Raw genomic sequence first — 24,259 nt, forward strand, 5'->3', positions numbered from 1 at the left:
TTGAAGTTCTTACTGGATGAAAATCAGGGGCAACAATCATGAAATATGAAAATGAATGAAAGTGATCCACAGACAAGTTGAATCTGTTAAAAAGCCTGTCAGTAGCAAGTTCACACTTTTGCATTATGATATAGCCTATCCTATGTAAACCACACCCAAATATGTCTGATGTTAACATTTACTTCTCCTTCTTAATTTACAAGAAGCCTCCAGAATTGTTATTTTGTTCAACGTCTGCCTATGTCATCTCTCCACATCATAACAGCATGGAATTGTGGACAAAATCTTATCCAACAATAACAAAATATTCACATTTTGGGGTCTGAGAGGATGGTGGTCTGTGGCTGAAATCGGTTGAAAATCCACTGGCAGGCAAGGTGGCGGTAATGCAACAATATGCCAACAGGATGCCAAGCGACGTGAGGAAGATGAAGAAGAAACCCCCAGATGAATACACCGTCGCAGGACGGTGTCGCGCACAGAAAACAGCAGACCTACAAGCTCACAGCGCCTCGAGGAGGCCGCGCGGTGCGAGCTTGTAGGTCTGCTGTTTACACTGTCTGTCAGAAGTGGAAGCAGCAGTGGAACTATTTCAGAGCTCTATGAATCGCTGTACTGTTAACTGCAGACATGATGGGGTGAGTTGATGTGGCAGGTAACACCATGTCGCTTTTTATATACAAATATCGCCAGAATGCGGATTATTGTACTTTCCTGTGCAAAGTACTGTGTTCTATCCGTCTGTCTTTCAAAGTTATATGAGATACATAAAGTGGTTCCTGTGTAAATAAGTTACTGTTATTAACTGCAGTCATGATGGGGTGAGTTGATGTGGCAGGTTAACACAATCATGTCGCTTTTTCTATAAAATTATGATTCACAAATCGCCAGAATACGGATTATTGTTTTGACTTTAGCTCATACAGAGTATATTGCCCAGTATGGCTGTCTTGATCATGGACTTCAGACTTGCTATGAGTGGTGTGAAGTACATTTACTCAATTACTGTACTGAAGTGCAATTTTGAGTGCAAGTATTTGTACTTTACTTGAGTATTTCCAATTCCATTATTTCCAATATCAGAGGCAAATATTGTACTTTTACTCCACTATAATTATTTGAAAACTTTAGTTATGCTACTAGTTACTTTGTAGATTTTGATTATTATTCAAAAACATACATTAACCACTTCACTTAAGCCCTATACATTTTGGCCATTTAGCAGATCTACAAGTTCACAATGTGTCGCAATGTGACGCATGTGAGCTTGTAGATCTGCCATTTTCAAACGATTTCATAGACAGAAATGAGACATTCTGCATAATGAGTACTTTTACTTTTGGTAAGTACATTTTGTTGCCAATACTTTTGTACTTTTACTTTATTTTGAATTCCAGAACTTGAGTATTTATATATTGCCGAATTGACACTTTTACTAAAGTACAACATTTTACTACTTTAATTTCCACCACTGCTTGCTATACATGCATGCTGAGCTGAAAATGCAAACAACCTTGACTCACACTCACTTCTATGCTAATAAACCCAAGCTGCTATTTTGCATGCAAGCTCATGAAAGTTTGCATATGACGACAGCTACAGTATTATACTCACTCAGAATAAATTTGTTTTGGCGTCAAAAGTCATACATAAGCCTATATCTGCAGTGTGCACGATTGTGCGTGTGCGTGTCAGTCATAATTTGTCAGTCTGTAGCATAGCGTAGGTCTTTAAAATGATCAAAGGTTGAGCTGTTACTCTTTTATCACTCAGTCTGGTTGTCCATATCTGGTTAAATCAATTTCTGGGAATTGTAGTAGCTACTATGAACTTGATCTACTAGAGAGTGATTTTGCATCTTGTTCTCCAAAGTTTTGATAATATACAGTTTATCCCCCTTTTTTTCTGTTCAAATGCATAAATCCTTCACAGCCCAGGTTGGCAGAGGTAGAGTAGCACCCAGGATTACACTTAGCAATTGGCACTGGGTGGAAAAAAATGTGTTAAAGATTGTGGGTAAAAAAAAAGAAATCCTTCACATGACAAAAGTGGAGACCACACACATATGCACACATGAGCACACACGTTTTTCACAGGCAAGTTTAAATACTGTACCATCTTTGTGTGATACATGTGGGAGTTTAGCAAGGCCTATGTTAAAGTTACAGTATAACTGACACTGTCTGTTAGACATGCAGCTGTCACATTGAGAACACACAGGAGTAGACAGTGGAGGTTAAGGACTTCTTTACAAATGGTTTCTATTATTTCGATTTTATGCAACGTCTTTAACATTTTTGATTAGGCTACTTCAAAACAGACCAGGCCATTATGACTGGTCCCTCCAAGCGGGGGCAGGTTGGGAAACACTGCTCTACAAAATTGTTCTGTTTACAATTGTCTTGTTCTTTACTTATTATTTATTGACAATATTTTGTGAAATACTTTTAATTATAGGGAGCTGCTGTGTTATTAAAAATACAAAGAACACATATTCTCATCATTCTGTTGTTTAAATGAAAAACATCTCTTATCCATTGCCAGTTATTTTGGAATGCAATAACCTTTGGTATACTTAACTTGTATGCAGGCACAGATGAGATGACTGTCTCACCGGTGATGTTATTTCTGTCATATCCTAGGGAAGAGAAGTAGAATTGTAATCCATATTATAAACTAAGTTTACAATTCAAATAGATTGCGTGAAGAGGTAAACGCAATAATACCTGTTCTTCTTGGAGTTGAGATCTGAGCAGACCAAGAACAAAGTCTGCATCATCTGGAGTCCACCTGGTTGGCTTTGCCATCCCATGTCTCCAGGCACTTCCTCTCTGGGATGTATGCATAGCATACTGTAGTTCTTGTTGGCCATCATCACAGTGTTGTACAAGGCAAGCTGGAGCTTCCAGACACAGCGATATGATAAGAAAAAACATACACACTGTTATACATGGATGCTTAGTTACATACGCTAATGCATGGTACTGCCCGTGATCACTAGGTGGGGCTCATTACCAGTTGGTCGAGTAAGCCTGGCTACGCAAGGCTACCAGTTGGTAGGCTTTGGGGATATAAGGGGATGTCATACTGTTTGTTCATACTTGTTAAATGAAGGGAGTTGTGAGCCCTTCCTTCTTTCATTGGATGTGCATAAAAGACTGGAAATGTACGATGCATTGTCAACACAATAAGATACCCATGGTTGTGTGTGAGTACAGTATGTGTGCCCCCTCTCTGATTGGCTACAGTTACACACAGCCTGTGGCCCGTGATTGGCTAATACATTGTAGATTTCAGCTTTAAGAGGCCAGAAGAAAGCTTAATTCTGAGACCTATTAGGCTTATTATGTATGAACGACAGGTGATTTTATTTTTGTGAACTTTAACCTTTAGGTTTCTCCCGCTGGCCGCTCTCCTACTGTCTCTGCTGCTGACATCAGGATGTGACCTCACAGCGGCAGAGGAAGAAAGGAAGCCCAACTTTGTCCTGATGATGGTGGACGACCTGGGCATCGGTGATGTGGGTTGCTACGGTAACGACACCATCAGGTAAACCACAATGAACGGATCAGTGTTTTGATGATGTGTCTTAGAATACCTTCTCTCTCTCACTCAGCCACACACACACACACACACACACACACACACTCACGCACGCACACACACCTCTATCTATCTACCTTTCATTCATCCCAATTATCTTCATCATTCAGTTACTTTGCTGTCATCCTTTGGCATTCTGATGAAAGGTTTCATTCGTGACGTTTCAAGCGTGGCTCTTCCTCAGACGTTTCTATGTACGGTAATTCCTCGTCTGAGAAAGAGCCACTGGGACCATGACAGTGTGCAGGCTCTTATTTTACATTGTTGTTTGCTTCTGCCCTGCACCTTGCATTTGAAAAGTTGGATGTACCATTAGTGCAACGTGCTTTTCTACTTTATCCTTTGGCTTTCTCCCCATCTCTCTCTCTCTCTCTCTCTCTCTCTCTCTCTCTCTCTCTCTCTCTCTCTCTCTCTCTCTCTCTCTCTCTCTCTCTCAGTGACCCTGTCATCATCTCTTTTCTCTCTTTCTCCTTCCCACCTGCCATGCTTTCATTTTTGGAGCTGTGTGGAGCTCCCTATACGTGGCCGTGTGTGTATCCGTCTATGTGGGTCCGTATGTAGCCCCGTCTATGTGGGTCCGTATGTAGCCTCAAGAATGTGGTGAAGTACCTTTTATGACCACACATGTTAAGGGAGCTGTTTTCAACTGCAATACACACACACACACACACACACACACACACACACACACACACACACACACACACACACACACACACACACACACACACACACACACACAGCTCCACTTCGAACAGAGGTTCGATTTTTCATTATTATCCTTATCCCATCCATCATGCCGTCCTTTATACTGTATCATCTCTTTCTCGCTTCTGTCCCCATCATCACTTTGTCTCTGTCTCACATGCTTCCCACACTATCACTCTCTCTCTCTCTCTTTCTCTCACTCTCTCTCACACACACACACACACACACACACACACACACACACACACACACACACACACACACACACACACACACACACACACACACACGCGCGCGCTTGTTGCATATGCATATGACATGAAAAGTGTTTGCTGATCTGTTTGACCTCTCTCTCTGTTATTCATTTTCTCAGGACTCCTAACATAGACAGGCTGGCAGCGGACGGGGTGAAGCTGAGTCAGCATATCGCAGCCGCTCCCCTCTGTACCCCCAGTAGGGCGGCTTTCATGACAGGGCGTTACGCACTGCGCTCTGGTACAGGATCACACACACACACACACACACACACACACACACACACACACACACACACACACCACATATGTTTCTGTCACTAGCACGCTGATGTAGGCATTAGAAATAGATTCATTTCTCTGATATTTGCTTACAAATAGGCTATACTGGATACTTTGGATAGTGATACATTTGTGGCTAAATTTGGTTTTATGTTTTGTCTGCGTGTGCATACAGTATATATGTGTTTGTACTGTGAACGGTCCCTAAGAGAACAGTAGGAATCAAAGAGATCGACCTTGTTACGGACATTGCTCTGGTCTTAATTTATGAAATGCTTCAGTTATTCAAAAAGTAAATATTGGTTGTGATGTCCCCACAAATATAGTTGTGTGTGTGTGTGTGTGTGTGTGTGTGTGTGTGTGTGTGTGTGTGTGTGTGTGTGTGTGTGTGTGTGTGTGTGTGTGTGTGTGTGTGTGTGTGTGTGTGTGTGTGCGTGCGCGTGCGCGTGTGCGCGCGCAACAGGGATGGGCAGTACAGGCCGTGTGCAGGTGTTACTGTTTCTGGGAGGTTCAGGGGGGCTGCCCCCAAATGAGATCACCTTCGCTAAGAGGCTACAGCAGCAAGGATACACCACTGGACTTGTGGGTAAGACACGTGCAAGTGACACACACACATACACCATAAAAGACTTCTCTAGCACCCCTTTTCTCACGTTTTGTCACTAATTTGGAAGTATGCCCAGCAGGGAACAGCAACCATACAGGAGTTATTACATTGAGAGAGAATAATTCCTTTTACTGCATGCGATGCATTCCCATCTTATCTGTCCATCTGCCTGTCTGTCTTTCTGTCTGTCTTGTGTGAAGGCAAGTGGCACCTGGGTGTGAACTGCGAACACAGAGGGGACCATTGTCACCACCCCAACCAGCACGGCTTCAGCTACTTCTACGGCCTTCCCTTCACGCTCTTCAATGACTGCGTTCCTGGGAATGGTTCAGACGTCTTGGCAGACCTCCAGCGAACACTCCGAAATCTCTCTCTGATGCTAGGACTAGGACTGCTCACACTGGTATGTGTGGTTGTGCCTAATCTTCCATAATCAGATATAATACAGGTATATAACCTTTGGAATGGTAAGTGACAAATCTTTAGAGGTAAAGTTTGTGCCCACCTCTGTAGAGACTGGGAATTTGTAATCCTTCACATTGCGTCCAGCTTGGATAGGCGCTCCCAATGAAAACAATTGCATGTGTTTGCAGGCCGGTAGAGGAGATTGTACACTCACTGCATTAGCGACTCCTACAGGTTGGTTGGGGTAGCTACCCTTTCAGTAGGGGGTGAAACTGGGAGGAATAGCTTCCTCCACAGAAGTTATGCCGTCCTGGTGAAACTCCTTAAGGCCTGTCCATACTCTCTCCGAAACCGAACCTTTCGTCGGAAAGGTCCGGTTCGACTACAGAATGACATCTCTCGCGACTTCTGAAAAGCATTACCCCGTTCGGAAATCTTCGCGTCGGGAAGTCGGAACTCTCTGAAGAAAAGTTTGCTTTCGGATAAAGTATGGACAGGCCTTCACTCTCAGGTGAAAAGGAGACACGCTCTCCCAAACCAACAAAAGAAGGGGGGAAAGAAAATAAACACTGATACTGTATATTAGCCGTAGCTAATCATGAAGGAAGAGTGGATGACTTAATTCTCACAATAATTGTCTTTATAATAACTGACAATCAAATTGTCAAAATAATGATAGGTGTCAACTGCTGCACAAGAGAGACAGCCGGCGGCTCTCTGCATGCAGCCAACAACAAAACATACCCCACTGCCATTTCATGTTCATAGTTGGTTTGTATGTGTGGGTGCGTGTGTGTGTGTGTGTATGTGTTTGTGTGTGTGTATGTGTTTTCTTTTCACATGGATATAGTTGCGACCGTCAGATCGCAGTTAGAATGAAAACATCCAGCTCATGTCCGTCCGTCACGCTAATACACAACATTTCGTTACCTATCGACTTCAGTTCCTCCCTCACATTCCATCCATGAAGGCAGGTCACAAAAAGTTGTAAGTAACACATTTGGTGTAACGCTCACTCGCATGGGTCTGTGGTGCGTCGCTGATTGGCTGTGGCTTTCACAGGCTTTAACACGCTGTTTTAATCGAACGCTGCTCAGTCTTCTGCTTTTCAGCACCAACTGACGGTCGCTCCTCGGCCTTAGGGCATCTTACTTGTATGTGTATGTTTTGCATGTCTGTGTATGTTATGGCTTTTCAGATTTGTGTACGTGTTTGTGGGCTGCTTGAGGTCAGCATGTGGCTCTTGGCGGTCCTCGCCTGTGTCAGTGTGGTGGCGGTGGCTGTGTGGTATGTGCCTCTTGGACTTCTAGCCACCTGGAACTGCATCATCATGAGGAACCAGGACGTTATAGAGCAACCAATGACAGTCGAGAGTCTGCCCCAGAGGCTGCTGGGAGAGGCGCAAAACTTTATAAAGAGGTAGAGAGTGCATAGACATTAAGAAATACTAATTATTTCACCATGGAGCGATTCCCACATTAGTTTGGTGTTGACTAACCCAGAGGGACAACATGTGAATTGGTAATCTAAGTTATACGTTGTTGGTTGACAAGGGTTCATGGCACTCCTAAAGTTGCAAGATTCCCCCTTAAAGGACAACTTTGTTTGTTTTTACAACAAGGGTTCATATTTTAGATTGTAATTAGAGAAAAGAAAAAGTGAGTGTTAAAATGTTTTCATTTGCTTCGTTCTATTGATTTATCACATTTACCATGCTAAAATGTGGGGCATGCTTATGCATGGGGGCATGCGTACAAGTGGCTAAATATGTATTTTTACACACAAAAAGCCAGCAGTTTCTTTATTGCTATTTACAGTAACACTTCTAGCCCCCATAAGTCACATCCAACTATGAAAGGTTGCGTTGTATCTTGGGAATGGGCTTATTCTGTGTAAAATGACATATTTAGTCACTTGTACGCTTGCCCCCAACCACTGAAATAAGAATCTCTAAAACAATAGAAAGAAGTAAATGAAATCAATTTAACACTCATCTTTTATATTCTTTAAATACAATCTAAAATATGAACCCTTGTTGTAAAAAACTAAAGTTGTCCTTTAAAGTTCAGTTGTGCAAATGAATGATCCCACAACCATGCACTCAACCCTTTCTGCACGTTGCAAGGTTACATTCTGTTACTCGAACAATCAAACATGTTGGTGTAATTTGTTGACTCAGTGTTCTTTCCTTGTTTTTTATGTTGGAAAATATCCACAACTGGGAAATAAATGGGACACATTTTCTTATAAAATATCTGCCAGCATGAATCTGAACCTCTATAAACACTACTCTTTTTGAGCGGTGGTCACAACGCTCCTATACGTGGCCGTGTGTGTGGGTCTGTCTGTCTGTCTGTCTGTCTGTCTGTCTGTCTGTCTGTCTGTCTGTATGTATGTTGTATGTAGCCTGTATGTAGTACCTTTTGTGACCACACATGTTAAGGGAGGGGCGCTGTTGTTCAGGCCAGGCCAGGCCAGACACCCACCCACCCACCCACACACACACACACACACACACACACAATATATATATATTTGTTTTGCTGTTGCGCAGTCTCCACGACCACCGCTCAGTTCACACGGGTGTGATTTTTTTATTAAGGCGCAGTAAATATTAGACGATACAATCCATTGAATTCAATCCATTGAATTCAATCCATTCTGGTGGTAAACAGTGATTCTGATCATTCAATCAAATTCTTGTGTGAGAGTCTCATTTGCTCCCAATAAACAAATAAAATAGCTAGGGCTAGGACTTTAACTGATTAATTGCGATTAATTAATTACAGAAAATTAACGCGATTAAAAAAACACATTTTAATCGCACTTAGTTTTTGCACCACAGAACCTTCAGTTTCGGGCATACCGATCATAGCGATGCACCAACCAAGAAGAGACAACAAATGCAAAGGGAGAAGTAGCCGATCAGAGCGCTTTGCTTGGCCCAGTGGATGCGAAATTTAGATTTTAAAAACTCACTCATTGATTCACTCGTACAACAAAATGTGTTTTACTTGAAAAAAATGCTTCTCGGGTCAAATATTAATATGCGATTCAAATGCGATTAATTGCGATTAATTAATTACAAAGCCTGTGATTAATTCGATTCATTTTTTTATTCGCATCCCAGCCCTAAAAAAAAAACCTGATCTACAAGCTAACAACAGATCGCAGCGCGTTAACTTGAAGATTAGTTTTTTTTTTTATCATGCTACACTGTTGTAGCCTGGCGTTGCTCATACTAATTCCTCACTGCGTGTCGGGGGTGGTGTTGTGCAGTCTGGTTTATTAACCAGGCTAACACTGTTGTAGTCTTAGGCCTGTCACAATTATTACATAATTATCTAATTGCAATTATTTGACATAATCGCAATTATTTTGTCATAATAGTCCATGTTGATTTTTTTTTAATATATTTTCAAACATTTTAAAACATACTGGAAATAGCAGATCTACAAGCTCACAATGCATCGCGATGCGACAAGTTGTGAGCTTGTAGATCGGCTATTTCCACTATCAATGTTCTTTTTTAAATATAAAGTTGCCAGATATGTCAGTCATTTATTTTGATATATTTAGGTTATGTGTAATGTCTGCCATGAGCAACTTAAAAGCCTAAAAGCAAACAGAAATGTGATAGTCAACCACAAACACACAATGAAATTGTTACATCGCAATTATTTAAGTGACAATTAATCGTCATGTAAAATGTCATATTTGTGACAGCCCTACTTCTTCTCCTCTGTCCTCTTTAGGAATGCAGATCAGCCTTTCCTCCTCTTCCTCTCGCTGGCTCACATCCACACACCCCTCTTCACCACCCCTGCCTTCGCTGGCAAGAGCCGCCATGGTCGCTATGGCGACAACATGGAAGAAGTGGACTGGATCATAGGTGAGCGGGGACTGTAAAAATGAATGAGCCGTAATATAAGCCTTGGGTATATGTGACTAATATTGTTCATAAGCCCATGGTGTATGGGGCAGGGCTAATATTGTGTCGGGGGGCCCCCCACTAAATAAAAAATGTTTTCCCATATATAATTTATATAGCCCACTTCGTGAAATAATGTATTCACTGGCTCACCAATGCGTTAACAGACGGAATAGTTTTTCTTATACCTTCCGCCTCACAGAAACCAGCTGAGGGAAATTACATTTTAGCATTTCAGATTGAACTGTTAGCATAGTGGAATGCCAGCCATACCTGCAGTGTTGATGGATGCCTCTGAATCATTTTGAGTGGTTTTTCCGTTCCGCTGTGCTTCACCTCCACTTTATCTTTCACGCTGAACTTGTCCTCACCACACTTTATTATTGTGATACATCTTCTGTCGGCAGACAGACAGCAATGTAGTGTGTCTGTAGGTCAGAAGGGAGGGAGGAGGGGATTTCCCCGGAGCCGGTAGCAGTGTACTTCTTTACCTCAGATCGTGTTCTATTCCTAAGTCATTTACTGCCACGATTAAAAATCGACTTTCCAGGTTGGACAACCACGATTTTCGTACCTTTTAACGTGGTCGCGCGCGTGTCCTACTACTAGTACTAGTTCACGATGGACACGTGTGCACTAGGGCATTCACCAAATATTCGGATATTCGAATATCAAAGTCACTATTCGACGTTGTTCATCGAAGTCGAATATTCGCTTATTTTAGTTTTTTTTTATTGTTTTCTCTTTAAAAAGTAATATAGTTTATAAAGCTTGGCTAGATAGGAAGTCATAAGAATGATGAGACCAGTGCCCCTGGTGGATGAATTTGTTAAAGCTCTATACCAGGGGTTCTCAAACCTTTTTAGGCCATGGCCCCCAAAATAAACATATTTGAACAGGGGACCCCCACCCTGACAAGCATTTGGATTCGGTTCCACAGATAAATATTGTGAAAATAGCAGATCTGCTATTTTCACTATGTTCGCCTCTTGCTTACTTAATATTTGACAGTTTGGCCAGTCCTGTCGAATATTCGACTATTCGAATACTTTTAGGTCGAATAATTCGAATACTAAAAATCACTATTCGTGAATGCCCTAGTGTGCACGCCGTTCGTTGTTCGCGAACACACAAAAACATGTGAATCCAAGCTACCGTTTCCGAGTTAGCCTCAGCAGTGTTACCAAAGTAAGCAAACAGAGTACAGAGAAACGGCTTGTTCAAGCCAAAAAATGCAGATCCGGTTCCGAGTTACCGCGAGACCCTAACGCGATCCAATTTTGGATTGTTTTTATAAATGAAATCAAATTAAATTATCAGGATTCTTGGGTTGGAGCAGTAAATTAGTTTATACAGTATCTGTGTAACATTTTTACTCAAGTGTACTGTGAGGTCTAGAATGACAGCGCATTGTTATGATAGCATTATCAAACCTCATTAGTTTCCTATTCTTGCTATTCACATCAATATATAATATTTATTGCAATGCCTCATGGTACAGGTATGTTACTGTGTAACGTTTGTACTTTTTGAAGGCATATGGAGAAATAATGACTCATTGATCTTGCCACTCTGAGAGCAATCTGGCTAGCCATCCTCAAATCAAAGAAAAGGGAAAACAGCGCCCTCTACTGTTTTGTTCCTCAGTTAGTCTGTTCTTGAGAGATTACTCTGAGTGTGACCCCTTCATTTTCCAAATGTCATATTATATGAGATACTTCAATGGTTTCCAGTGGAAATAAGCTTAGTCTTTTCATGGATCTCCTTTTAGTAGACCTTGTACCAGTGAACTGTACCGTCATGAAACTGTACCTTTTCCTATGCAAACTTCTAATAAAGTCTTCAATCAATCAATCAATCAATCAATCAATCAATGTTACTCATTCGGATCCCTAAAGTTATATTGATGATGTTTTCAGGTGAAGTGATGGAGACAGTGGACTCCCTAGGACTAGCCAACAACACTCTGATGTACTTTACTTCAGATCATGGGGGTCACATTGAGGATGCTGATGCCCGTGGCCAGAACGGTGGCTGGAATGGCATTTATAAAGGTACTCGGTTATTTGGATTCATAGCCTAATGAAATGCCCCAACATTAATTTCATTACTTTTTAGGGTTGACTTTCAAAGCAATATTTTCTTGAGAGTCTATAAATGTGATGAAGATTTCATGCAAATAACTGCCATGTAAAGTCTACCTCTCCTCTCCTCGCTGAAGAAAAATTGCATTAAAAAGTAATAAAGTTTCAAATTCATAAGCCTTCCCAGGAATTCACATTTTACACCAGTCATCCACATAAACAGATTAAGACGAGACTATACAACTATGTCTCTGGGTGGTAAGGGAAGGTATACTGTAGTGAATTTGGCTACTGTATTAATGCTGCAAAGTATCGTTATTACTATACTTTGACAGTTTGATTACTTTAACCGTCATTACTTTGATGAAATGTACGTCTCTCCGAGTCCCCTATATGATTGTATATCTATGTTTTACAGTCCTATCCCTTTCCCACTGGGAAAGGAATGGAGATCTTTATGGTATGTCATCTCTCTTCTCCCCTGTTCTCACTCCTCCTGCAGGTGGGAAGGCGATGGGAGGATGGGAGGGTGGTATCAGGGTGCCTGGCATCTTCCGCTGGCCAGGCAGGTTGCCAGCTGGGAGGGTTGTAGACGAACCAACCAGCCTCATGGATCTGTACCCTACGCTCAAATACCTGGCCCAGGACACGCAGCCAGACAGGTAGAGGTGTTGAGCCATTAATCCCTGTGTACTTCCTTGACCGGAGTCCCCCAGGGGTCTGTGCTTGGTCCCTCCTTGTTTCTCCCTCTACACGACTCTTCACCGAAATTAGCCGTCTACAAGCTCGTGGCGACGTGGCGCGTTGTGCGGGCAATTCTCGCTATTTCTACATGTCATTATTTCGACAAGGGTTAAGGTTAGGGTTAGGTTTTAGGATTAGGTTTAGGCAAGGTTTTACTGGGGTTGGGGTTTGGGTTAGGTTTAGGCATAGTGGTTAGCATTCACCAGGTTAGCATTCACCAGCGTCGGCAGGTTAGCATTTCACCAGGTTAACATTCACCCGCGTCAAACAAATGTTGTGTCGAATTATCGACACGCTCCCACGTTGTGCGCTTGTAAATCGGCTAGTTTCGCAGAAATGTTCCCTCTCTTTCTCTCTCTCTCTCTCTTTCTCTCCCTTCCCTCCAACTCCTGTGCTTTCCTTTTCTTTCTTGACTGTATAACATATCTTCATCCCCTCATGTTTCTCATGTGTTCATTTACTCTCTCTTAGACTGCTAGATGGCTATAATCTGATGCCACTGTTAGAGGGGAAGGCCGAGCGATCGCAACACGAGTTCATGTTTCACTACTGTGGCGCCTACCTCAACGCAGTGCGCTGGCACCCACCAGGGAGTAAGCATGCACATCTCATGCACGCACACACATGCACAGGCACGCGCACACACACACACACACACACACACACACACACACACACACACACACACACACACACACACACACACACACACACACACACACACACCTCTTAGTGATGTTGATAGGGCCCTATGTTTTTCTTTGTTTTGAAATACAGAATGGCCTCATGAGTTGTGTTCGTGTGTATTTCTCCAGGCGACTCCATCTTCAAAGTTCACTTCTTCACCCCCAACTTCTCTCCCCCCGGGGCAGGCGGTTGCTATGACACCAAGGTGTGTTTCTGTCACGGCGACCACGTTACCCACCACAACCCCCCGCTAGTGTTTGACCTCTTCCACGACCCCGCCGAGTCCCGCCCGCTGAGCCCGGACAACGAGCCCCGATTCGCTGAAATCGTTGAGCAGACGGCCAAAGCTGTGGTGAGTCATGAACGCACGCTCACTGATGCACAAGTGTCCGGCGGTACTCGCACACCTGTCGACGACACACACACCCAGCAGCGTGTTCCCAGTCAGATGTCTTGGGAGAAGATCTTATGGAGGCCCTGGTTGCAGCCCTGCTGTGGAACCTTCCCTTTCTGTGGCTGCAAAGAAGGCACAACAGCAACTTAACTCATTGACAGCCCTATCCCAAGTTTCCCGAGTTATTCCCGTTGTTAGAGGCCGCTACGGCCTGAGTTTCCCGAGTTGGGGCCGAAATTGCATAAATTTCTTATTTTTTTTTGTATTACTTCCTACTATCTACTAGGCATGATCGTGATTGCGAAAATGCATGTTTGACCCCCAGAGCAACCCCATCTTTCAAACATGGCAGCCATGTTTGTTTACATATGAAGAAAACATGATGGCTGCTTTCTCATGAATGCCTGAACGGATTTCCAAGCAGATTCTTTTGTTTGAACGCTGTGAACGGCGTGCACACACGTCGTGCATGATCCTTGCATGGCCGTGCATGATCCGTGTACTATTGTGCACGTTAAAAACTAAATCGTGGCAGTTCAGCCATAAAGTGGCCATTTTTTAAGGGCAGTAAATTAGTTAAGAAAACTCTTCTGGATACATACCGTACACATGCATAGAGAACACAAGAACATGCACACTGGCTACAAGCAACCATTATTAAAGAAATATGTCCTTAATCTTTTGGATTATTATCTAATGTGACTGTTAAATAAGGTCATAACTCAAGTTCTCAACCCAAACAGACATCTTGAAATAATATGTTTAACCAGCTGTCAAAAACAGAACTTTAAGTTATCAGTTATTTGATTCAGCCCTAATGTTCTTCAAGCATTTTCTTAGCAAGTACATAACCCTTTAGTAAGGGAAAGTTAGCCTATTGCTAGACCAATCTGGGAACTACATGTAAATCACTAGCTTTCTTCACAAATGTGTTCATAAAGGTGTCTACTATCACCTTGAACTTTGTCAAACCCAACTCCCTTGACATACTTTGTGGGGGCCAATCAAAGTTGGGCCTGGGATTAAAGGGGGAAAAATAAAAAAATGCCATATATGAACGTATGAGGTGTGTAATTAGGGTATTTTGGGGCTGCTGAATCCATTCCAACCATTAGTTATCAGTAAAAATGACTCCTTGGCCATAAAAAAAGGCCTAATTGGCTAAGGCTTAGCCAATCATGTCATTCGAGTTCACCTGTGTCCTGTTAGTCCCTGTTTTAAACCCTGTGTTTGAGTGTTCCTTGTCAGATTGTATCATGTTATCCTGTGTGTCATGATGTGTGCTTACCCACCTGATCTTGAATAGTTTTCATGAATTCAAACCCTACTCCAACTTTTTTTTTATTGACAATATTATATGTCTCATGGACAGACAAAAGTAGCTGTGGCCTATTTTATGTCCAAGGAGTCATTTTAACTGAAAACGAATGATTGGAATGGATTCAGCAGCCCCAAAATACCCAAATTACACACCTCATACGTTCATATTGGCCATTTTTTTATTTTACCCCCTTTAATCCCAGGCCCTCGGGATACCCAATAATTTTGATTGGCTCCCACAAAGTATGTCAATGGAGTTGGGTTTGAAAAAGTTCAGAGGTGATAGTAGACACCTTAATGAACACATTTGTGAAGAAAGATAGTGATTTAGATTTAGTTCCCAGATTGATGTAGCAATAGGCTAACTTTCCCTTACTACTTTGCAGTAATGCATAACACACACACACACACACACACACACACACACACACACACACACACACACACACACACACACACACACACACACACACACACACACACACACACACACACACATACACACACACACACACATGCACACACAGTACACAATGACATTGAGGCACCACAAACATACATGTACAAGCACACATGCATAATGTATTGTACATAAAAATTAAAGTGCACCAATGTCATGTGAGGCACCACAAACAGGCACACAGACATGCATATATGTTCTGTATTGTTCTGTAACCCCAGGGAGATTTGGCATATTTGTGAGCAAACATTTACACATACAGTAGACACAAACCTATATGCCTGTACATGTCACGTATGTAATGTGTACATGCAATCACTACATGCATTCACTATGTGTATTCAAGCAACCTGGGTATCCAGTGTGGTTGCAGCTGTATTGAGTCCATTGTTGTATTGTTGCAGCGAACCATGTGCAGTTAACCACTGAACGGAACATGAAGTAAATCATAAGCATAAGGACATAGAAATAAAATCACTCCCAAGGCTTTAAAGTGACTTAACAAGTCATTTTGTGCACACATTAACATTCATGCAAGACTCAACAAATGAGAAACACCCACAATAGAATGAAGGTTTTCTGCACCTCTCTCTGTCTCTCTCTCACACTCTCTCTCTCACACACACACACACACTCTTACTCAGACCGTCTATCTCAAACACACACACGCGCGCGCGCGCGCACAGTCACACACATGCACATCCTTTACCAAAAACATTTCAGACGTGTGGATTATGGAAAATATGAAGGACTGAACTTATGATTCTCGTGAAAATACTGTAATTGTTCTTGCAGTATAATAGAATTCTTAATACTGCAGTGATTCTTTTTAGGTGGAATGAAAATAACCTTTTGAATAATGCATTTTTTATATATTTTCCAATATGAACATCTTGGGGAAAAGAACCACATTTAACAATGATGTGAGGCAAATTAATATTTATTAAATAATTTTGCTCTTGACATATTTGTGTTGTATTTTATTGAATTTCAGCTTGGAAAAATATAGGTTTTTGCAGTACTTTAAAAACGTACTTAATTATGCATTAACTGTATATATCATCCCTGTCAGGCAGAAATCTCCATATTTCATTTTTCGTACATTCCTACTTTGCCAAGTGTGTGTCGTACAAAGCGTAAATTAAAAAAAATCACACCTGTGTGAACTGAGCGGTGGAGGCTGTGTGTGTGTGTGTGTGTGTGTGTGTGTGTGTGTGTGTGTGTGTGTGTGTGTGTGTGTGTGTGTGTGTGTGTGTGTGTGTGTGTGTGTGTGTGTGTGTGTGTGTGTGTGTGTGTGTGTGTGTGTGTGTGTGTGTGTGTGTGTGTGTGTGTGTGTGTGTGCGCACGCGCGCAAGTGTCAGTTTGCCTGGCCTGTACAACAGCGCCCCTCCCTTAATGTTTGTGTGATCAACAAAGGTATTGCAGGCTACATACAGGCTACATACAGACAGACACACATACAGATCCTTCTCGAAAAATTTGAATATTGTGTAAAAGTACATTTTCTTGAAACTGTCATATATTTCTTGAAACTTTCATATATTCTAGATACATTGGACATTCAGTGAATTATTCAAACCCTTTTTTTGTTAAAATTCTGAATTTTTATGGCATACATCTCATGAATTTCAAAAGTCCATATTTCAAAATATTACACTATTACACGAAACCACTCAAAACAAGGATTTATAATAGCGAAATGTCAACCTTCTGAAGTCAGAGTTGTTTGAAAACAGTGGGAAGTTTCCGAAGTCAGTTATGATTTGGGGTGCTATGGCATCTGCAATGCTTTTTCACACAATATATACACACAAAGCTCCGTATAGGAGTGGTGTGACCACCGCTCAAAAAAAAAATAAAGCTCAATCAATGACTACAAGCTCACAACAGGCATTATGAGCTTGTACATCAGCTTGTTTCACTATGTTTGAAAAAATGAAGCGAAAGTGGTTAAGTGTTTCTGACAGCGACGACATGTCATTTCCATGATCTATGATTTGTATTATTTCCTGACCAAATTGGCACTGTTGTTTTTCGTGAACATCGTTGAAATAAATGAAGAAACTTTATAAGAAACAAAACTTTGAACTTGTTCATGCAGTGCTTACTCTTACAATATCCTTCCGCGTACCATGGAATCTAATTAATTCGGGAGTTTGGGTGGTGTAGCTGATTACATAAGTTGTCTGCAGTAGAGAAACCTGCAAATAAAACCAATGTGCCCGGGCTAGTCCACATACTGAGATCAATGCAACAATTTAGTCATTCTTTTAAATGATTATTTTCAGGACTTCTAGCCCAGGGACGTTTGTGTGCGGGTATCTCGACTACTGACCAAAATATTGACTATTTTGTCTTCTATACTAGTGTTTCCCCAAATTATTTTGGGGGGTCCCCAGATGATTAACTTAATGTGCAACATTGTTTTCTCTCTCAACAGTAAACAAACCAACCTAAGTGTACAGTATTGAGGGTATCTGCACATTTAGAGTGTATCTGCATTTCCCAGAAAAAAAAAAGAAAGATAACCATTAACACACGACAACTGTTTGATGCCACAAGCATTACCACAGGACTACTCTTTGATGCCACACAAGAATTGCCACAAGACGACTGTTTGATGCCACAATCATTACCACCACAGGCACAGTATCATAGCATCTTTATTGCAGCCCATTACATAACTATAGGGCAATAAATCTTCGCACGCCTGGAGTGACGCAGGTGTTTAGTTTTAGTCTTCATGCAGTGAGTGAAAGGGTCTCTTGTTGATTTTAAAATTCCTAGATGTCTGATATGACCATGGAGTGCATGGGTTTACCCGATGTGAAAGAAATGCTCGCTGCTTTCAGTACCTTGCTCAAATTTTTATGAGATCAGATCAGCTAACACAGGGATGCTGACAGAACCCTCGCTAAAAACCCCAGGACACTTGTCCTATACTAGACAATTCGCCCTCCTGCCCCCAAACTGGAATAAACTCCCTGTCGCACTTAGAACAACAGACTCAATCCCTAGCTTCCGCCGTGGCCTGAAGACTCACCTCTTCAGACTCCACCTACTTAACGTAGCACTCACCTACCCTCAATGACCATACATGAAAGATAGATAGCATTTTTAGGTTTTTAATAAAGTTCTTTTACTGATTAGGTGCTTTATCTACCTACGTTATTTTTCTAGATTGATATTGCTATGCATTTGATGTATTGATGTTGATGTATTGATGACACCTGCTTATTGTATTGATGTATTAGCTTGCTTATTGTAAGTCGCTCTGGATAAGAGCGTCTGCTTAGTGCCTAAATTGTAATGACAGCTATGTTATCTGACCAAAGCATGCGCGCACCCACACACGCACACACACATGTTAACCACTTACTGTAGGCCCTAGATACTTTTTACGACAAATAGCGAAAATGTGGCACGTTGTGTGCTTGTAGATCAGCTATTTTTTAAACTGAAATCCTTTACAAATGTTTCCTGTTTGACAAGTTGGACAGACTTCACATTGAGAACAGGCAGACAGTGGAGGAAAGCAAGCTATGAGTTTGTGCTTCTTTGTTCAGGCAAATATTCTGCTGCCTGAACAGTTCAACTCATTGAACAATAGTTCTCACCTTTTATAAGAAATGACAGTCCATCTGTGCTATGCATAGAAATAGACTTTGCTTAATGCTTACTCCATCCTGTAATGTTCTAGAGGCATCTGCAGTTTGTACTCTCTACCATTAGGGGGCAGAGTCAGACTGGTTTCTCTCTCTCTCTCTCTCTCTCTTTCTCTCTCTGTATGAGAGAGAGAGAGAGCGAAGGAGAGAAGGATGGAGAGACACAGGCATGCACGCACGCACGCACACACACACACACACACACACACACACACACACACACACACACACACACACACACACACACAGATAGACAGACAGACAGACAGACGGTGAGAGTTTAGTAACTTTAGGCTATTCTCCCCAAAAGAGGAATTTGTGTGCTGTGCAGCATTAAAAACGACATAAATTCCAGTGCTCCGCATATTGGCAGTGCCAAACCGAAATACATAAATAAATACGCTTAGAAGCACATTAAAATCAAGTATTGCACCAGTTAGTGTCAGATTGCACCAGTAAAATTGAAAAGCATGTGTGTGTGTGTGTGTGTGTGTGTGTGTGTGTGTGTGTGTGTGTGTGTGTGTGTGTGTGTGTGTGTGTGTGTGTGTGTGTGTGTGTGTGTGTGTGTGTGTGTGTGTGTGTGTGTGTGTGTGTGTGTGTGTGTGTGTGTGTGTGTGTGTGGTGTACAGTTGAGGGTTGAGTCCCACAACTCTGGAATAGAAGTGACCATAGCAATGACCTCTCTCTCTCTCTCTTTCATTCTCTTTCACACTGTCTCTTTATCTCTCCTCCTCCCTGCTGTATATCCACTTGTACCACTCTGCCTCTCGCTGTCCCATGTGTCTTCCTCGTACAAAGATGATGTGATAAATACAGACAACATCCTCCTGTCTGCAATAATCTGCAGAAAGCCCTTCTCTCCTCCTCTCCGCCTTATCCTCCACTCCCTTCTCCTTATTATTACTCTTATTAACATCCCCCACCCCTCCTCATCCTTACATCCTCCTCATCTCCTCCTGCTCAAACTCCTTCCTCCTCCACCCTCTAGCAAAATGTGTTGTTATTGTTTAGCGTGATAAAAAAAAGGTCACTAATCATATCACAGAGATTTTAATTTATCGTGAAATCCTCTGGGGGGGGGGGGGGGGTACCGTCATTAATTCGGCTGTTCGGTGCTGCCGAGATTTTGTGACTCCCCGAACCGAACCGAAATAAATGTGACTCTAAAAGTGGAGTATGAATCGGCCCTATGTCTTCGTCAAAAACACAAGATCTTGCGAGGTGCTGGGAGATTGTAGATCTGCTATTTTTGGCTAATTCCTGCCCCAATGTGCATGTGTTTGAGTTTTAAGTAGGCCTATCACGATAATATTGTGAGTCGCAATTTTTTCCCCCACAATAATCGGGACATGATTATTGTGGGCATAATGACATGATGCTCATGTCGCCCCATCCCTCTGCTCCTCTTCCTCCAACTCCACAGAGTTCTTGAACGCTTTCAGGCCAAGGACCCTTTAGTTGAGAGACAGATGAAGCATGGACCCCCACAACCTGTTCATATAGATTCCATATGGTTTCATCGTTTGACAGCACAATCATCAGTGTATTTTGGATTCATGTCAAATTGTGTTTTCAGATATTTAACTACTTGAACCGTCAATACTTAATACATTTGACCTTTCACTCTGTACTTAGTCTGCTCTTAGTCCCCTCTATACCAAAGCTCTTTGCCAAAAATAGCCAATCTACAAGCTCACAACGCTTCGCAGCGCGAGGCGTTGTGAGCTTGTAGATCGGCTATTTTTGGCTAAAGTTCTCAGAATATGGACTCTAGGGTTCAAGTGGTTAATATAAAAAAGGAGAAAAAAAGTTTCTATCAAACAAAGATTTGAAGGACCCCCTGTAGTAACTCTGAGGACCCCCTAGGGGTCCCAGACCCCCTGTTGAAGACCCTTGTGTTAGAGAAAGATGTAGGCTCTACTACATTAACCCTGACATCCCTATTCGTGCATGTCATCATCATAGGTGGAAAACATTTACTGCAGCATTTGCCCTAGCCTTGATGACCTTGCAGGCTTAATATGGTTAAAATGTAATTTAGATTAGCATGTTATTTAGACAGATGTGACAATATAAGACTGATGATAGTTTCTTCGTTTACCGGGAGGCAGACCTCCATTCAGAAACACCCCCACTTAGAAACATCCCCATTCAGAAATACCCCCACTGAGGTTAGGGTTTAGGTTAGGTTTAGGTGACACCTCCATTTAGAATAATGGAAGTCAATCTTCTGAATGGCAATGTTTCTGAATGGAGATTTGATTTATTTACCTTGTGATTACCTTGTTTACTGTAAATCGCTCTGGATTATGAGCGTCTGCTAAATGCCTAAATTGTGAATTGGAAATTTCTTTTTTTTTTCTCGAACATTTTCAAATTAGTTTCAACATTTTCAAAAATAGCAGATCTACAAGCGTTGTGGTTGCGTATCGCCATCACCATCATCACCAGCATAGTGTTTACCTCTCTCCGTACAGTAGAGACCATACATCAACACAGGAGACTTCATTACAGTAGCTGCTCTATTATATCTCTAACACTACATCATGCAGTCAACCGCACTTAATGACATTTGGCTGTATATCAAAGTTAATGATGGCTGGTTGGATAGAATGGGCTTGGCAGTATATTACTGTGTGCCGCACACATGCACACACAGACTTACATGTACACAGCCACGTGCACACCCTTGCACATACGATCATTGGCACAGAGATGATCACAGATGAGTGGACACAACAACCACACACACACACACACACACACACACACACACACACACACACAGTGAAAATGACACATCCACGTACAATCATGGGAACACAGTCACAAATGAGTGTGCAAAGGCTAAGAAATACAAACACACATGCCCTCACACGCATGCGCATAGCACAGTATATCATGCTGTTTTGAACAGATCAGTGGGTTTCTGTAAAGGTCAGTTTCAGGAAAAACCATAAAGCATCTTTATAGCCTGCTGTTTGTCGCACGTGCACACACACACACACACACACACACACACACACACACACACACACACACACACACCGCTCGCTAAAGATAGGTCCTTATTATGGCAGCCAGCACACATACTGGTAATTGTTTCGTATGCTGCACATACACACAAGCACTCAGCCGCGCACACAAATACACAAGCACGTTAAGGGGCAGCTGAGGACCATTGTTGCCGTTTTATCTCAGTTGCGGTTATGTGCATTATAGTTAGAAGCGTGCTAAGAATAAATCTCATTATAGCTCAGTAGAATGTTTAAGTAAACATTGGCAGGCAGCTATGCCAGAACAATTTCTCAAAAGTCTGTTTTCCATAATGGCAATTAGCTATCACTGCCTAGTGCCTAGACTGCCTACTGTATTCAGGGACAATGTCAAACTTATCTGTATTTTTCTAACTTTTATTCAGACATTCAGGCTTCAGGTTTTCTTATAAGCACTATGCAAAAATCCAATCTCATATGTTTAATGTTATCTGCACACGCATTCTCATGTGTTGAGATGAGATGTGCCTTAACAAAACATTGACAAATTGAGTTAATGGCCTATTTGGAATCGTACATCTCTGGAAAGCAGGCGTCAAATCAGAGACTTAAGCCCTATATAATTCACTGTACGTCAAATAACGATAATAAGTGATCTACAAGCTCAAAGCCTGAATATGCATTACCTACTAACACACACACATACACTACACACTTTCGGTACACAAGTCTCCTATCGTTGGTTCTCAACATGAGGGACCCCCCAGAGGTCCATAGAGAATGAGAGAACGAGAGCGAGTTGCATTGTTCAACGCTGCCAGGCATTTATTTATTTGTTGCCAATATTGTCTCTGTCTATTCTTCCTAGAATTTACAATTGATTCAATCCTCTCCTGCTCATTCTCTTTGTCTTTCCAACTACCCCATATATTACACCTGCTGCTCTCCTTTGTCTGAAGCACACAGTACAATCCCATGTGTTAACACATAACTCTGGTTCATTTAGTTACATTTGTATTCTCCCAGGGTCACAAAGGGATAAATTAACCCTGAGTATGTTACTGTGTACTCGGTGCCACTGACTTCCTCCTGAAACATAAATGTAGTAGGCTTACTAGGCTACAGTATACAGGTCTGAAGATGTGCTCAAGAGGTAGCTGTAGCCTGTCTGCAATATTAGGGACTTTAAGCTTGGACGGTTTTCAGGAAACAGTTGTCGGCGACGGGTTCCCACCCCCTTTTTTCCCCAACTCTTTGGTTCCCATGGTGACGCGCCTATGCAGCAGACGTTGTAGATGTTACAGTATGTTTGGGTAACTCAGGACGTTCATTGTAAGAGCGCTTGTTTTGTCGTTCACCACACACCAATCACCACCAGATGGCGACGACAGCCATTCACTAGTGAAGGCGCTGACGTCACTCGTTTGCGACTCTCTTTCTTTATTTACTAGCCTAGCTCGGCAGTGTTTAGCCATTAGCTTAGCCATTAGCCATTAGCCATTAGCTCCATTGTAGTCACTTGGACAGGGCGTTTATCGTGGGCTTGCCCAGGCCTTACGGCCTGGGCATAAATATAACGATTGCATTCACCACGGCTTCGTAACTCGCGCGGCGCTCCGCCGGCCGCGCGGCCCTGGCCCGCTCTTCGCGGCCACTCGCGCCTGCGGCGCTCGGGGGCGAAGAGCAGGACCAAGGTCCGCTGGCCTTCGCGCCGCTTGCAATGTCGTGGACAATCGAGCGGCTCCGCCTGGAGGACGTTGCTGTGGCGACCGCTTGTTCCGCCCCGTGCCGCACCACGAGTGCTCCGTTTCTCGACCGTACTGTTTCTCTAACAAACCGTGACATAGACACTACGTGGAAAGGTAGCTTCTGCCGTAATAGGAAATGCTGCGACGGCAAGCAGGTTTATCTATCGACCACTGATCCATTTCCGGTTACGGTAGCGGACTGTCGTAGCTGCCATTGCATAAAGTCCCTATTAACAGCTAAGGGGAGATAAAAAAAACATTACTTCCAGTGACTCAACCTCTCCCTTTATTTTATTGTTGATAATTATCATTATTGTTGATAGTCTCTATAGAAACAACTATATGATACAATCCATATTGCCCCTCCCTCT

General features: G+C 42.3%; 1 protein-coding gene across 1 annotated transcript; it reads left to right on the forward strand.

Annotated features, from left to right (window-relative positions):
- The first annotated feature begins 516 nt into the window (after positions 1-516).
- arsh (arylsulfatase H) lies at positions 517-15,409 on the forward strand. Its single transcript, XM_080753307.1, has 11 exons — positions 517-638; positions 3,394-3,549; positions 4,685-4,806; positions 5,311-5,433; positions 5,655-5,857; positions 7,058-7,278; positions 9,615-9,751; positions 11,710-11,844; positions 12,377-12,536; positions 13,090-13,211; positions 13,434-15,409. The coding sequence occupies exons 1-11, from the start codon at positions 631-633 to the stop codon at positions 13,847-13,849; spliced, it is 1,803 nt and encodes a 600-aa protein (XP_080609433.1). The 5' UTR covers positions 517-630; the 3' UTR covers positions 13,850-15,409.
- The last annotated feature ends 8,850 nt before the right edge of the window (positions 15,410-24,259 follow it).

This window comes from Nannobrachium achirus (genome assembly GCF_963921795.1).
Source record: "Nannobrachium achirus genome assembly, chromosome: 22".
Lineage (NCBI taxonomy): Eukaryota > Metazoa > Chordata > Actinopteri > Myctophiformes > Myctophidae > Nannobrachium > Nannobrachium achirus.